This window comes from Trachurus japonicus, chromosome 15, assembly GCF_045865225.1.
Source record: "Trachurus japonicus isolate A0001 chromosome 15, Traja_1.0".
Taxonomy (NCBI): domain Eukaryota; kingdom Metazoa; phylum Chordata; class Actinopteri; order Carangiformes; family Carangidae; genus Trachurus; species Trachurus japonicus.
In genome coordinates, this window is record NC_140921.1 from 28435878 (window position 1) to 28452591 (window position 16714).

Genomic DNA, 16714 nt, shown 5'->3' on the forward strand with positions numbered 1-16714 from the left:
GTTTTCTCTAAATTAAGACAGTGTGAGGGACTATTTTTCACCCAGCCCCCCAAAATGTATGCTATGTAATAAATAATTTTTTTTTTTTTTTTTAATAGCGTGTATCGTTTAGGGATTTTTTACTACACGTTTACAGTTTCATTCCGTGTAAACGTGTACACGTGTACAAAGTCACACCCCTAAATGACACACACACACACACTAGAGCAATGAGAAAACCCCTCGCTGAAATGTCGGATTAAAAACGTGCAGCGTCGGTCGCCACCGTCACGTGATTTTGTCAACAGACCAGCGTGAAGGGAGTGACAAGAGATTAGACAGAAACGGACATGTGGCGTTAAATGTATGTGCTGAAATAACCACGCTGACGTTCTTTATTGATAAACAGATCAGCGCCGTCCAGCGGGTCGAGGCACTTGAAGAAGTTTACAAAGTGACGGTGGATTATTACTGTGCGTCTGCTCCGACCCTATTATGAAATATTGGCGGCGATAATTAAGAAGCAGCGGCAGCCACAACTAAATGTAGCGAAAACGTTCAAAAGTTGAAGCCTGGGGCTGCTGAGGTAGTCATCTGGTTGAGGAGGAAGAGCAGCTTGTTCCAAAAAGAAATGTTGTAGCCATATGTGCTGCAATAATGTGTGCTTATCAGTTGTTCAATAACTCTAAACAACTAAAAGTATTTTATTTGTATTTTCTTAACATATTTTCAGACAGTGTATAGTTTTAAAGTGGCACCTCTGTAAATACAGCAGTTATAGCAAAAAAAAAAATATATATATATATATATATATATATATATATATATATATATATATATATATATATATATATATATATATACAGCAATAAATAGGTCTAGGGGAGTCATGCTATCCACGGGCGGGGGGGGGGGGGTTAGAGTAGTTATCGTCCATTTATCGTTATCGAGGCAAACTGAACAATATATCGTGATATTGATTTTAGGCCGTATCGCCCAGCCCTATAATGAGCAGATGATTCAAAGTTTTAGTTCTGAAGCTGTTGTCTGTCTAGAGCAGGATGTGGATGGGCAAGAGTTTTAGGATCAGGGCCCACAATGAGTTTTATAATTTGATGGCCGAGCCAGTTTTAGATGGATGGAGAGTGTTTGTGCGAATTAACATTAATGACATGTAAAAGCCATCACCCAAAAGTAAAAGAAGACTTGCATTCAAATTACATTCAGTTTCAGTGGGAGTAGTGTTGTTGCTAGTGCAAGTTACAAGTGCCTAGCAAGAAACTAGAGACTATGAGTTGATGAATGTTTCCGGTATTGGACGGCGAGCATGAAGGTGACAGAGGAGCAGCTGTAGTGGACGTGGTTTAAAAACGAAAACAACATGTTTACGTTGTTCTCCGATAAATTTGTCATAATTTCTAATCATGTAAGAGATTATTTCATAGATGAGTTAGACTGTGAACACCACAGAGCTCCAGACTGGGGGGCATTTTGCCCCTAACATTTGAGAAAGTGCAAATGAATTCTTCATTTACTTGCAGATATGCAATCAGTAAATTGTTGTTTTTTTTAACACTGGAAGGGGAGAGACTAAAAGAATGTGGACTCTGTCATTACATGTGACAGGTCAATGTGTGTGAGGATCATGAATGAAAAGGAAATGTGAATATTTGCTTTGCAAGTTGATTTACAGTGTGTGCCCCTAAATTTTCTGCTCGTTCTCTGAAGTTTTTTCAGTTAGGGGCCACTGTGCTTCTAGGAAAAAAAAGTTAGTCTGGAGCCCTGCTAGAGAAGAAAACTGAAAATATTCCTCTAGCCTGGAGCATGGCGTCCATGGTCAACATGTGAAATTCCTTTGGGAATTCCATCTTAAATGAGCTTTGGACCAGAGAGGGCTACAGTGGATCTGGATCTAATTTATACACAGGTCCTTTTTTACATGATGGAGTTTCAACTATTACTTGTGGATGCAGCAATGAACTGAGACCAGACAATGTGTTTTGGAAGTGTTACTGAATCCATCCAGTACTGGTTTTCAGCCCTGTGCCTTTCTTCAGAAAGACTCAGTCTCTCTAGGATGCTCCCTCTTAGCATTTCACTACTTTTACACTTTTGCAGTGCTCCCACATATCCACCTGTAAAAACAGCCAGCATCCAATAGCTGATCAACAAGCACCAAGCAGCAGAAATTTCCTCTGAGAATATCTAGTTATTATTAGCAGGAAATATGGAACCTGGCCCAGTGACCGGAAATGATGTGTCAGTGCCTGCCAAGAAACATGAGCCCAATCAGCCATTAAATGGACTGCACTTATATAGTCCTATCGACCACTCACAACACTTTACAACACATGGCACATTCACACACATCACATCAGTGCACACACTACAAGATGATGTGGGGTTCAGTGTCAGTGTCCTGCCCAAGGACACGTGGACATGTGGACTAGTGCAGGGAGCAGACCACTGTCCATCTGACCAGTGGACGACCTCGGCTATTTCCTGAGCCACAGCCAGAGACTGGGTTGAGAAAGCACCATCAGACATATTCACCTGAAATCTGTCAGTGTGCTCTACAAAAAGCCTTTTGGGCCCAAGTCAAATCTGACAGGATGGAGTCATTGTTAATTTGCCTCATTTTAAAAATAGATGTGTGTATTGGCAAGAATCTGCCGGTACGATACATATGCTGTTCAACCATATATTGCGATACTATAAACAAGACGATATATTGTCATTATTTTTCTCATCTTACAAACGCATCTGTGCAGATCCTGGTCTTGTTTCTGCTTTTGTCAAGATGTTTCTGAGAGTTATAGCAAGGTCTTTTACAATCCACAACGCCTGTTGTAGCTGCAGCTCAGTGGGAGCTGCCAACCTGGAGGCTGAAATGCTCCGGACTTTGTGATTGGGAGATAGCAGTGGGTGGATCAACAGGCCAAAACACAAAATCAAAACATAAACATGATTTGTGGGCTGCAAATATTCTGGCTGTACTTTGTTGTCAGTTGGATCAGTATTTCAAATTAACACGATTCCTTAGTCTCTGGTGACATGTTGGTTGATTTTATAATTTTCTTGCCATACATTTTTTACATATAGCTCCTTTAAATGCAACACAGAAATGAACCATCACTGTGGATGTTTGCATGTAAAAAAAAATCAATACAGTGCTTTTGAGTATCGAAGTATTATAGAGAGTATATAAGATTGCATAACGAAATATTGCAATGTATCGATTTTTTTCTCTAATTAAAAGAAGACACATGTACTGATGCACACATTTGCTCATAAGACTCTCATCAACTCCAGGCAAAATCTGAACTCTTGCTAATTCTTTTCGGCCTGGGTTGTTGCATTGCTGCTCACTAATAATTGAATTTTAAACATAGAATCCAAATCCTTAACAGGCTAGACTGTGTGTATACCCATAACTGTGCACAGGCTTTAGAGTAAACATTATTTGCTTGTTTTCCATGCACACATTTGCATTCGTTTTCTATATATATCGATCCAACAGCACGTGTGCCAGAGCCCTCCTTTTTTTTTTTTTAATTCCCTCATTTGCAGGGTTGAAGAGTGCACAGAGATATCTCCATTGATAATCAGTCTAGTTAGCGTGCTGCGGATCAATAATGGAGAAAATGGGGGGTGGGTGAGCACAGGACAGGAGTGGGCCGCAATCTATTGTTGGTCAGTCGGGGGGACATCGGCTCTGAGATGTAGAAACCTAGAAACCCGGTTTAAGACAAACAGATCACGTCAGTTGAAGTTCACTAGGATCCTTTTTTTTCAAGTTCATCCAGCTCCGGCGCGGCGCGGCGGGGGCCAGCAGGCAGGCCTCCAAGCCCAACGTCATCATTGTTGGTAATGTAGTGGCTGGGAGCAGACAGACGGATGCAGGACGGTGTCCTCGGTCTCCTTGAGACGGGCAGAGTCATTAATCGGGCTGTTAATAAAGATATATTGAAGGACGTATCTTTACGGGGCCAAAATATTCCGTGCCTTTGTCAGACTCTGTCTCAAGTGTCCACCGCTGCCAAAGAGTTTCTCTTAGGGATGCTCATTTTGAAAAAAATTTCTGACCAATAACTGACGCTTGTTAACCGATTATTAACCGTTAACCGATAAGATTACAACACTCGCGGCGCACGTGTGTATTTAACGGCAAAAATAAAAATTGATCGCTCCATTTTTTTTTTTTTTTTTAACACATGTGCTGATGGACAGCTGATCAGCGCCACATCCACTGTGCTCTGTCTCAGCTGATCGCGCTCAGGTTAGATCATTGTAGAACTGTTTTTATACAAAGTGCAGCCAAACACCAGACTGAAGAGAGAGGAACAGCAGAGCTCAAGCTGCAGGAGAGCTTTTTTGCAGCGTCGTTGTTACAGGTGATGCACATCTATGTCCATGTAGCTACATTTATTGTCTGTTATTCCTTCTTCTAACTTTTTGCTGCGAAATATGACTGAAGGCACGTGAAAGTCTGCATGTGTCGACACGCCCCCATGAGTTGACGACATAAGGAGCTTATAAAAAAAAAAATCAATAGTATTAATCGGTCAAAGTTCTTGTTATCGGTTAAACAGTTAATCATGTGCATCCCTAGTTTCTCTGGATACGGAGGACACTGATGGGATGTCTGGGTAACTCAGCGGAGGAATAGGTCCCGGCTCTTCTAGAAAACCAAACCAGACTGCTGTCTGCTCCACTGAGGTTCTCATCGTCCCTGTCCTAACTCGTCCTTTCCATTGGTCCCCTCCTCTGCAGGTGCTAGTGTCGGTGCAGTCCCTCATCCTGGTGGCTGAACCCTACTTCAACGAGCCGGGCTACGAGCGCTCCCGCGGGACTCCCAGCGGCACCCAGAGCTCACGGGAATACGACGGCAACATCCGGCAGGCCACCGTCAAGTGGGCCATGCTGGAGCAGATGCGCAACCCCTCACCGTGCTTTAAAGAGGTAGGAACACACTGCTGGTCTCAGAGCTTCACACAGGCATGAAGAATGTAAACACCTGTTTTGTTTTGTTTTGTTTTGTTTTGTTTTGTTTTGTTTTGTTTATTATGGATCCCCATTTGTCACTGCCTCAGTAGCGACGATTCTTCCTGGGGTCCTACGTTACAATATAACATTTAAAACACATATATATACATATATAAATATTAGTGCTGTCAGTCAATTAAAATATTTAATCGTGATTAATCTCATGAATGTCATAGGATCCAGGGGCCTAGTGTGAATGTTGTGTTTACAAACTGCAACAAACAAACCTACAGACTCTACCTTTAAAGTAATCACATGATCTACGAGCCACATACGTCTGCCCTTTATCACGTAGCTCCACCTATCCCTGGTCCAGAAACCCCGCCCCGCCCCTCCTCCTGGCTGTTTGGGGACACTCTCTAATTATAAATTCCCCTCGTATTAATTCCTTGGTAGATGACATTGTCTGGAGGTTGGCCTATCACTCTTCGTCCCTCTCTTCCTCACACTTTTTCCTCTTTCCTGCCATCTTTTAAATGGTCTGGTCAGACAGATAGTGCCTTAGAAAATAACAGTCTTTCAACCCGCTCATCCGGAGAAGACTCATTCAGAAATGTCAAGAAACAGCAATAGAGGAAGGGGAGAGGCAGGGAGGAGAGTTGTCCAATCACCTTGACAGAATGACACCAGCAAAGTACAGACTTGAGAGAAACATGAAAAGCTGTCTGAAGGTACATTTTGAACTCAGTGATTACATTAGTTAATCTTGAAAAGGGTTGCAGAAAACACATACACTCAGTTCTGCAGGCCAATATTGAGAATTAAACTGAGATAATCCTCTGTGGAATAATCCCCACACGGGTGTTAATGTTGTTAAACAAGAGCCATCAAGAATAATCACAAACATGCAACATAAGATATGATGCTTTTATCACATCACTCAAACTACAGGGAACTCAGCTCAGTGTTTTCTATTGAGTACTGGGCGATACCGATATCGATTCGATACCATATCAGCACGAATCATACATACTTTTATTACTTATTTTGTAGTGTGGAATGTTAGAAAAGGCTTGATCAAGTGATATGCGGGTGAAAATTAGCTACTTGCTAATCCTGGTACATTTAAATTGGGCTTCCTCTTTTCTCTTCCTTAAAAAGAGAAAAGAACTGATGTTATTAATGTACATTGTCCTTTTTAAATAAATAAATAAAATTAAATATTACTCAAACAGAAAACAATAGTCAGCAACAGTAGGTATGAGAAAAACTGACCCATTTATTATTAACCAATGGGTTACATAAATGTTTGACTTCAACATAAGATTATTACAGTTGAATAAGATAAAAATAAAATGAATAAAAAATAAATTAGAAGAGCCTGAAAAATAACCCCAATAAATCCAATAAAAACAAAAAGTTATATTTTTAAAGTGCAAAAAAATAACCACTAGTATAAACACAAGCATATTCTACAATTGAATAGAATAAATAAAAAATAAACTAGAGGACCCTGAAAAATAACCTCAATAAATCCAATGAAAACAAATTATTATTTTAAAGTGCAAACAATTCAAGTTCACTTAAGTTATTTTTAATGTCAATAGTATATGGTGGGAACAACTGAGGGGAGGGGCAAAAACAGCAACAACACAATGTAATCATTGCTCTTAGTCTTCACTAAAAAAAATGTGTGTGAGTGTAAACAAAATAAACATATCGTTCTAATAACAAGAGCAGAAAACAAATAATGTGGTTGGTCGTGTTAAACTTCCCCGGTTTTGCACTCAGCTGCAACGTCTCTGTCCGATTTGAAGGAAAAATACTACTATGATGGGGTTTGAAGTTGAAACCAAAGTGTTGCACAGCAGGAGATGTGAGTGGATCCATGACATCACTGAGCCAGTCAGTGAAACGGACTGAGACAGTGAGTGAACGCAGCAGGACGCGCTGATTACACCCAGCTGAGCGCTCTCACACTTTATTCACACAGAAATTCAATTAAGCTGCTGAGAGGCTTCGTGTGCTTTTCTCACCACTGGCCTTTTAGCACCTCTAAGTCCTCTGCTGAGACACACATCAGCTCCACAGCCTTTGATGATGAACAATGAGAATCAGATTTGTCCTGTTTGATCCAGTCCAGTTGAGATTCTTGCCTCAGTCACGTGATGTGAGGTTTAAGAAATGAAGATACAGTTCTAAGCAAAACCAACACTCTTCGAATAAGGTTTCAGTTAGAAACCAGAGCCACTAACATCTGTGTCCTGGATCCTTTTTGATCATATGATCGCTCACCAACACCTGGAGGAGACTTCACTTGGACTCAAGGAGATACAGTGGCAAGAAAAAGTTAGTGAACCCATTGGAATGTCTTAGTTTTCTGCATTAACTGGCCATTTAATGTGATCTGATCTACATCTAAGTCACAAATATAAACAAATACAATGTGCTTAACCTAATAGCACACAAACAATTATAATATTCATGTCTTTATTGAACATTTCCATTGAACATTCACAGTGCAGGTGGAAAAAGTCAGTGAAGCCTTGGATTTAATAAGTGGTTGAAGCTCAACCAAACGTTTCCTGTAGCTGCAGATCACAACTGATCAACACTCAGGATGAATTCTGGACCGTTGGTCCTGACAGAACTGCTTCAGCTCAGCCATGTTATTATGGGATGTCTGGTGTGAATGGCTCATTCCACAGCATCCCTATTGGATTCAGGTCTGGACTCTGACTGGGCCGCTCCCAAAGGTGGAGTTTCTTTTGTTGAAGCGACTCTAGATGATCTAGATAGTAGATTTACTTCAATGTTTAGGGTCGTTGTCCTGCTGCATCACACAACTTCTACAGTACTGAGTTTCAGCTGGTGGAGCCACCCTGACATTATCCTGTAGGAAGCCTGGATAAACTCTGGATGAGGTCAAACTGTCCAGGCCCTGAGGCAGCAGATCCCCAAACCATGATGCTCCTCCACCGTACTTCACCTCTGACATGATGTTTACATGCTGCTATGCTGAGCCATTTTTACACCATACGGACAAAAAACACAAACAAAAAATAAAATAAATTTTAATACATTACAAAATACATTTTAGTTTCATCAGTCCACAAAACATTTTCCCATTAGTGTCGTGGAGTGGCAAACTTCAGGCCTGCAATGGGAAGCAAAGCAATTAATGCAGAAAACGAGGAAGTTCCAAAGGGTTCACATACTTTGTCTTGGAACTGTAGATGGTGATGACATCACTGTGACCTCACAAAACACATTTTCAAACATAACTCACAATTACAAACTCATTCACTAATTATGACACAATTTATCTCAATCATCTGGAGGGATTAAAGAAGTGAAAGAGAGTCATTATGTAAGGCTGTAACTCAGGAGGGACAGACGGTGACGTCCTCTGTAACTCGGCAGGTTGGAGACCGGGTGACTCCGGTTAGATCCAGCTCTGGTCCTGTCACTTCTCATGAGACGCCATCTTTGGATCTTGACACAGAAATGCGTCACTTTTCCTGAGTGGGAGCCAGAGTCCTGCTCCCGTCCCAACTCTCGTTCGTTCGTTCTTCATTGGTTCTTTCTTCTCACGGCGTTTGTCGCCATTTTGCCAACCGCCACATAATTACACATGTGGCTTCCTGCTGGTCTGTGGATCCTGTCCTTCACAGTGACTGAAAATCAATAGAAGACGCCCCCCACCCTACTCAGGCCACCTCAGTGTGATTCTGCTGTACAGCTTCATCAGAAACCTTCACATCAACCGGCCTTCACCTCCGCTGCTCCCACCCTGTCACCGTCTCACATTTATCCCTCACCTTGCTTCAACACTGTTCGTCCTTATAGGCAATGGAAGGCCATTTTATTAGAATAGCCCATTTTTACAAACAGTTTGTCTCAAAGGGCTTTACACAGCATCACAACAACATCCTCTGTCCTTAGACCCTCATGTTCACTGAGGAAAAACTGGCAGGGAGGGCAGGCCGGTTTAGAACATGGGTTAGACCACAGCAGCTCCAGTCTTCACTGATCTGCCTGTGAATGAGACTCTCATCACAGCCTCTGCACACAGCAGCCGTAGTGCTTCACCTCAGTGGTCTGTGAATGCAGCTCTGAGCCTGAGCTTTCTGTTTGGAAGTTGAACTCAGTGGTAGCACAGAGGGGAGAACAGGAGAGAGCTTATCTGAGGTAAGATGGGGCTTCAGTGTGTGTTGTAAGCAAGACTGTGGACAACTCTTCACTATAAAGGTTTTAACTTTTGATTCCTTTTTTCTTAATTGAAAATCTGACCTGAGCTTCAGGGATGATTTGGAACAGAAACATGAAACACACTCCTCTAATTTACTGATCAATAAAAAACTGGAGCTGACGCAAGATTTGAATTGAAGCCTGTTAGAATGTGAGGGATATGGATTTAACAAAGAGACAAGCAGCTCAAGAAATGAATTTTTAAGTATTTAGAGTAATTCCACATTGTTAATAGACATGTATTCTTAAACAGGAACATTTGTCTCTATTTCTTTGACACATAAAAGCTTAAACCTATTCAAGGAAAAAGGTAAAACATGAGTCGTGTATTCAGGTCCAGACTCATCAGGCTGCTGTGGTTTGTGTGAATGTGGATCACAGGTGTAAACTAATGAGTAAATGAAACACTCCGTTATTCAAGATTTGAAATTTGGAGCACAGAGTTGAAAATCAGTGACGGTCCTTTGAGACGTTGTTGGCCCTGTGGCTGTGAACTCTGGTTCCTCCGTCCTCAGATGGAGAGCTGTGGTTTGACAGGTGTCCTGTCAGAGTGGATGAGCTGGACACTGTCACGTCCTCACACTGATGATCACTCATGTCCACTGACAGGAACTCTTCAGAGCGCAGTGATTCTCCACTGGGCTGTTGAGTCTCACTCCCAACATGATTTCCTTTGTTGTGTGTCTGTTGATCTCCCCCTCCCTCCCTCCTCAGACCACCGACTGGACCATGAGTCCGTCTCTCTTCTCTTTCTGTGTTCTCTCAGCATCATGAGTACTGCTGGCAACAGCTGACATTATGAATGAACTGGAACTAGAGCTGGGCGGTATGACCAAAAATTTATATCACGGTATTTTTCATAATTATATCGGTTTCACGGTATTTGACGGTATTTTTTTTTTTCATGCATGACTGGGTGTTAACCCCATTTTCTAATAATTTAGAGAATAATTACTATAGTCTAGTACGAAGAGGGGGGTATCATGCACCCCCCGGAAATATACTTCTAACCAGTGTTTCTAGATTGGAAAAAATGTGTAGAAAATGATGAGCTATGTTAAAAAGTTGTCAGAATGTCCCATGTATCATTTTTATGCAAATTAGTGCCGCCATTATCGAAAAAACCTAATTTCACTATATCTCAGCCAATACTGCAGATATCTGAACAAATAAGGTGTCTAGACCCATGTTTTAGGGGTCAGAGATCACAATAAAACTATTCATAAAGTGATCACATGTTGGTGGCATGCTAGTAAGCAAACCTAACCCTTTTACCAATTACAAGACGCCAATATTGGAGATACCAAATAAGGTGTCTAGACAGAGGTTGTTGTGTGTTTAACCAAGGTTTATTTGGATCAAACATCATAATAGAACTCTTCTTGATGTGACCACTCTTCTCTTTCCCATGCCAGATAAACAGTCAAGTAAATGGTTCTCCACTATGCATCACTCATCATCGTTTTCACTGAAATCTTCAAAGTTAAACTAATCCTCTCCTTCCTGTTCATGCTCCCCAGTGTCACGGGGATCAACCAGTGAAGTTGGTAGGATAGGACCACAGGACCACACCGGTTTCAACACTCCTTCATCAGTCTTCATCCATCCCTGCCCCTCATCATAGGGTTTTGGGTTTTTCCAGAATAGGTAGAATCAGCTCGCTTGTACAAGGCGACATGGTAGTTCACACGTCAGGCATGTGGCTTCAGAGGAAGGCGAACCAGGTCAACCTTAGACTTGCAAGTGAGTTTCTTGTCCTCCCCCACCATGTTACGTAGCAACTTGGCACGGACAACATCCACTGAAGACTCACAACTCTGTCCAGACATCAGACTGGTGAATTGCTCCAACTGCCTCAGCATCTCAGGCTTGACACTCTAGCAGTCACTGAGTTGACTGAATACGTGAAATCGGGGATTCTTCTTCAAGGGCCCCACCTTCCTTCTCCCTTTGATGGCACTGGTACAGTCTTCTCCACTGAACACATAGAACCCAAGAAGAGTGGCGCGGTGGTCTTCTCCCAGGGATTCTGCAATACTACTACTGCCTGGCTTCCGGTGCATCTGTCCCCATTGATGTTGAGATGGACGTGTTACAGTACGAGCAGAAGCTGTGGGCAAGGCTGCTAAAGCTGACTTCATCAGACCCCTACAGTGTGAAGATCCAGGAAGCTTCTCAACATCTCTGAGCTTGCAGAATCCCTGGGAGAAGACCACCGCACCACTCTTCTTGGGTTCTATGTGTTCAGTGGAGAAGACTGTACCAGTGCCAAGTATATATTTTTGGCTTTTTCATGCCTTTATTTGACAGTACAGTTGAGAGAGACAGGAAATAGGGAGGCAGAGAGGGGGGGAATGACACGCAGGAAAGGGCCGTCCGATGCGGGATTCAAACCAGGGCCGCCTGCACGAGGACTATAGCCTCAATATATGGGGCGCCTGCTTAACCCACTGCGCCACTCGACGCCCCGGAAGGTGGGGCCCTTGAAGAAGAATCCCCAATTTCACGTATTCAGTCAACTCAGTGACTGCTAGAGTGTCAAGCCTGAGATGCTGAGGCAGTTGGAGCAATTCACCAGTCTGATGTCTGGACAGAGTTGTGAGTCTTCAGTGGATGTTGTCCGTGCCAAGTTGCTACGCAACATGGTGGGGGAGGACAAGAAACTCACTTGCAAGTCTAAGGTTGACCTGGTTCGCCTTCCTCTGAAGCCACATGCCTGACGTGTGAACTACCATGTCGCCTTGTACTAGCGAGCTGATGAACCTATTCTGGAAAAACCAAAACCCTATGATGAGGGGCAGGGATGGATGAAGACTGATGAAGGAGTGTTGAAACCGGTGTGGTCGTGTGGTCCTATCCTATAACTTCACTGGTTGATCCCCATGACACTGGAGAGCATGAACAGGAAGAGGAGGAGAAAGAGGAAGGAGATGATGAGTTTAACTTTGAAGATTTCAGTGAAAACGATGATGAGTGATGCATAGTGGAGAACCATTTACTTGACTGTTTATCTGGCATGGGAAAGAGAAGAGTGGTCACATCAAGAAGAGTTCTATTTTGATGTTTGATCCAAATAAACCTTGGTTAAACACACAACAACCTCTGTCTAGACACCTTATTTGGTATCTCCAATATTGGCGTCTTGTAATTGGTAAAAGGGTTAGGTTTGCTTACTAGCATGCCACCAACATGTGATCACTTTATGAATAGTTTTATTGTGATCTCTGACCCCCAAAACATGGGTCTAGACACCTTATTTGTTCAGATATCTGCAGTATTGGCTGAGATATAGTGAAATTAGGTTTTTTCGATAATGGCGGCACTAATTTGCATAAAAATGATACATGGGACATTCTGACAACTTTTTAACATAGCTCATCATTTTCTACTAGGGGTGTAACGGTACACAAAAGTCACGGTTCGGTAAGTACCTCGGTTCAGGGGTCACGGTTCGGTACGGTTTCGGTACAACAGACACGTAAAACTAAAATCTGTCTTGTTTTATAAAAGTAAAAAAAAAAAAAATTGAATATAAAATTAAATAAGTGCATTAGGAGTGTTATCATGCCATTCATTAATTCTAGAGGGAAAAAAACTTGCACTTGACAACTGACAGCTATTACAAACAAAACAAAACAAGAAACTAACATCAATGTTGGTTTACACAGTTAATTTAGACTAGATGCCAGTTACTTTGGTGATGTTTCTGGTCCTGTCTGTGTTTATGTCAAGAGGCTTAAAAGCAGCGGGATAAGTTGTTGCACACAAGTTGTCTTTTTCCCTGCACCAGTGATTGACATGTGGGTGGCAGGGAGGGGGGGCGAACATGCGCTAACGTGTTTGATGCGTTTCTAGCGACGCAGCGCGCATCCGTGAAACATCGCCGACGGACTTTGTCCGGTCGACCTTTACAGTCTATGCGGTGGACCAGTCGCAAGCTGCTACACAGTCTATGGTCGCGAGCCGTCGCCGCTGCCGTCGCTGCCGTCGCTGTTGTGTTTGATTGAGAAGCCAGACGGTGACAAGAATGAAGCAGCAGCTCCTCTAACTTCACACTCTCATCACTTCTCTTCTTCCTCTGTTATGGCGGTTGTGGCAGCTTCGAGGCTCATTACCGCCACCTAGATTGCGGAGTGAGGCCTCGACTTTTTTTTTTTTAATATTCACTCAGACGTATTCGTCGTGTGACTGTGTGCACCGAACCGTGACCCCCGTACCGTGACGGCACGGGACGAATACATAAACCGTTACACCCCTATTTTCTACACATTTTTTCCAATCTAGAAACACTGGTTAGAAGTATATTTCCGGGGGGTGCATGATACCCCCCTCTTCCTACTAGACTACTACAGTAAATTGGCTTAGAATGACCTATTTTACTGTCACGAGGAGTGAATATTGTCGAAGAACATTAGTATCCAGACTAGTGTTAACACGGGTTTGAATGGTCCCACAAAATGCTGCTGTTCACAAAGAGGTGGCAGTGGCACTCATAACTGTATTGAGGTGAAGGAATCAGAATGCATGACTGTTGCAGTCAAAATACAGAAGCCTTTATTAATATAATACAGACTAAAAAAATAATCAACTTGATTATATATAAAGATTTTTGCACGTGAGAATGATCATCAATCTAAAATGCTATCTAATAAATATCTGTTCTCAAAATGAATTCATGACATCAAATAAACATTTCTTCACACACAAAAAAAGTCCAGACAGTAGGGCTACTGCTTTGAAAGTCAGTTGTCCTGCAACACGGTGGCATGGGGGGGCTGTGCTCAATCAGAGATGTGGCTTCAGATCATAACAACAGGTTGAGAGCCAGAGGACTTCTCTCTGTGTGTTAACTGAGGCAGTGAAACACACCTGCATTAGTGGCCTTGACTTTATGAAGTTGATCACTTTGATGCTGTCGTTTAAAATCTCATGTAACACCAACCTGTATTCATAAAGTTTCCTCATGAAGCAGTCAGGAGGCTCACCGACATGACGTGCATGTTTTGTGTTGAGATGCGTCTGGAGATGAGCCAGCTTCATGCCACTGTTTGCTAACTTCTCCCCACAGAAGAAAAAAAAAAAAAAAACACGATGGCTCGAGTGGGTTGCAACTCATGGACGTAAATGTCGGGATTTTACCGGCGCTGGTTTCGCCTTTTTTTTTTTTTTTTTTTTTTTTAAATCACTTATCCCTCCGTGGTTTAGCAGCGCAGCTGCTGCTTCACGTCAACCCCGACTCCGTTGTTTGATTGACAGGCGATGCCGGCAAATGCCAGGTTGGGTTAAACCATCTGGTGGGGGGGGGACTCGGTGAAGTAAAAAAATAAAAATAAAAATTTAGGCTACAGATTATGGTTGTTTGATCAGCGTGGGATTTTTTTTAAAGCCGATGGCTTTGACATTTTCTCCGTGCATGTTATTCACCAGCTCAACCCAGGCATGCAGCTTGTTTGGTACAACTGCAAAACAGTCCCCCTCTCAAACAATGTCCCGCAGCGCGACGTTCCGCCGCTCTGTGTTCCCAAAGTTTTGTAGCTACACACTCACCGGTATTGGGGTATATGAAAAATTCATATCACAAAAAAAAAAATCACCGGTATTCGGTATGAACCGGTATACCGCCCAGCACTAACTGGAACAGTCAGTCAGATTAGCAGGTGTAATTAACAAAGATACTCAGAGTCTGTAAAACTACTAATGCCTTTGGCTGTGAAAACACAACTGAAAAAGTATTAACAGTGTAACTGAATAGAAACAAAAGGACCAGGACCAGTTTACTGAAATGTCATAAACTTAGCGTTAGCTTTTGATAACAGGCACATAAACACACTATGACGTTGCATGGCAGCAGTCATTAGCAGTGTGTCGTTAGCCACCACAGCAACACTGACATAAAGCTCAGAACTGACCGTTCACATCCTTTTGAATCTGTGACTCTCACACTTGTGGAGCTTCCTTTTTTTCCGACAGCCATGTTTCTCCCAGGATTCACGGCAGCCATTGTCATGGTAACGCAACGCCGTAATAGCTACATGCGTACTCTGCATTGGTACCAAAGATGGTTTAGAAACCATAATAGTAGAGTCCCGCGTCGGACGGCCCTTTGCTGCGTGTCATTCCCCCACTCTCTGCCTCCCTATTTCCTGTCTCTATCTCGACTGCACTATCAATTAAAGGCAATAAAAGCCCCCCCCCAAAAAAAATACTTAGAAACCATTATAGTAATAGAATATCTTTGTTAGTATATCCAGCAGTATTAGTGGTTCATTTGCATTTAAAGGGACAGGCACTGAAACCAGCCATTCTGAACAGGGCTGTTTAGAGAGGATGAAAAGAGCTGTGATGTTTGATCCTTGGGGTATTTTGACCAAAGCATGTCATAGACATGTCTTTAAGACACTTGGGGACTATTTTAATTTGTGGAAAAGTGGCATCATACTTGATCTTTAATGTATCACAGGTTAGAACAAACCAGTCTCTCCTATAGCCGACAGTAGGACTGGTCCACACAGAATCAGAATGACTGTGTTGAAATTCTTTTGCTAGAAAGCTCCTGGATTAAAAAAGAAAAGAAATGTAATATTCATAAATGTTAAGAAGAGTGAAGTATGAGTAGATAAAATATTTCTAAAATGAAATAGAAATAATACAATACCCACCTCTCAGTATATAGATAAATAGAATGTCTTCAACCGTCCCTATTGTGTGCCACATTACAACAGAGTCCTGTTCTCCAGCTTCTCCCTTGTCTCCTGGGTGGTTGTACATCTGTGACTTCACACCAGCTCCAGTGTGTGAGGATCAGTGAGACTGAAGCAGCTCGTGTGTCGACGTCTGGAGGCTCGTGAGGACTGAGAGCTGCTCAGTCAACCTCTAACACGCTCACCTTTATCTCTCAAGTAAAATCCTTCTCATTCAATGTGCGCATTATCACATAGTAACGATCTCACACACACAAAGTGGTGGAAGCCGTCCTCGCAGGGAAGCGCTCCGTTGTATGGCTGCATTATTGATCGGTTCCAAAGAGGCATCTCTGTCTCCAAGCAGCTGCTCTCAGGTGAAGCTCAGAGATCACTTCATTAGGAACGGCACCAACACCGGGGCCTTCCTCCGTTTTCTCATGGTGATGTTGAAAAGTTCCTCTGAGACTCATCACATCATCTCCGCTGATTTGTCTGCTGCACATTTTGCCCTCAATCTTCTGTTCTACAACACCCAAAGGTGCTCTGCTGGATTCAGGGCCGAGTGGGGGGGGGTCACTGAGGTTCACTATCATGTTGATGAAACCAGTTTGTGACGTGCAGCATTATCCTGCTGGAAGAAGCCATTGTGGCCACAGAGGGATGGACATGGTCAACAACAATACTTAGGGCGTGTGTTCACACCAGGCCAGTTGAGTTCACTTGAAACAGACTTTTTTTCAGAAACCAACCCTGGTACCATTTGGTTGTGGTGTGAATTCAGTCCGAACCAGATGCAAAATCCAAGTGCCTTTTTT

General features: G+C 42.6%; 1 protein-coding gene across 12 annotated transcripts in view; it reads left to right on the top strand.

The window, feature by feature from the left end:
* birc6 (baculoviral IAP repeat containing 6) overlaps positions 1–16714 on the top strand; it is a 169842-nt gene that overhangs the window by 145619 nt on the left and 7509 nt on the right. For all 12 annotated transcript variants that reach the window (XM_085800868.1, XM_085800872.1, XM_085800877.1 and 9 more), the window contains exon 71: positions 4753–4941. In XM_085800868.1, the coding sequence (XP_085656994.1) occupies positions 4753–4941 (189 nt within the window). The remainder of the gene's footprint in view (positions 1–4752; positions 4942–16714) is intronic.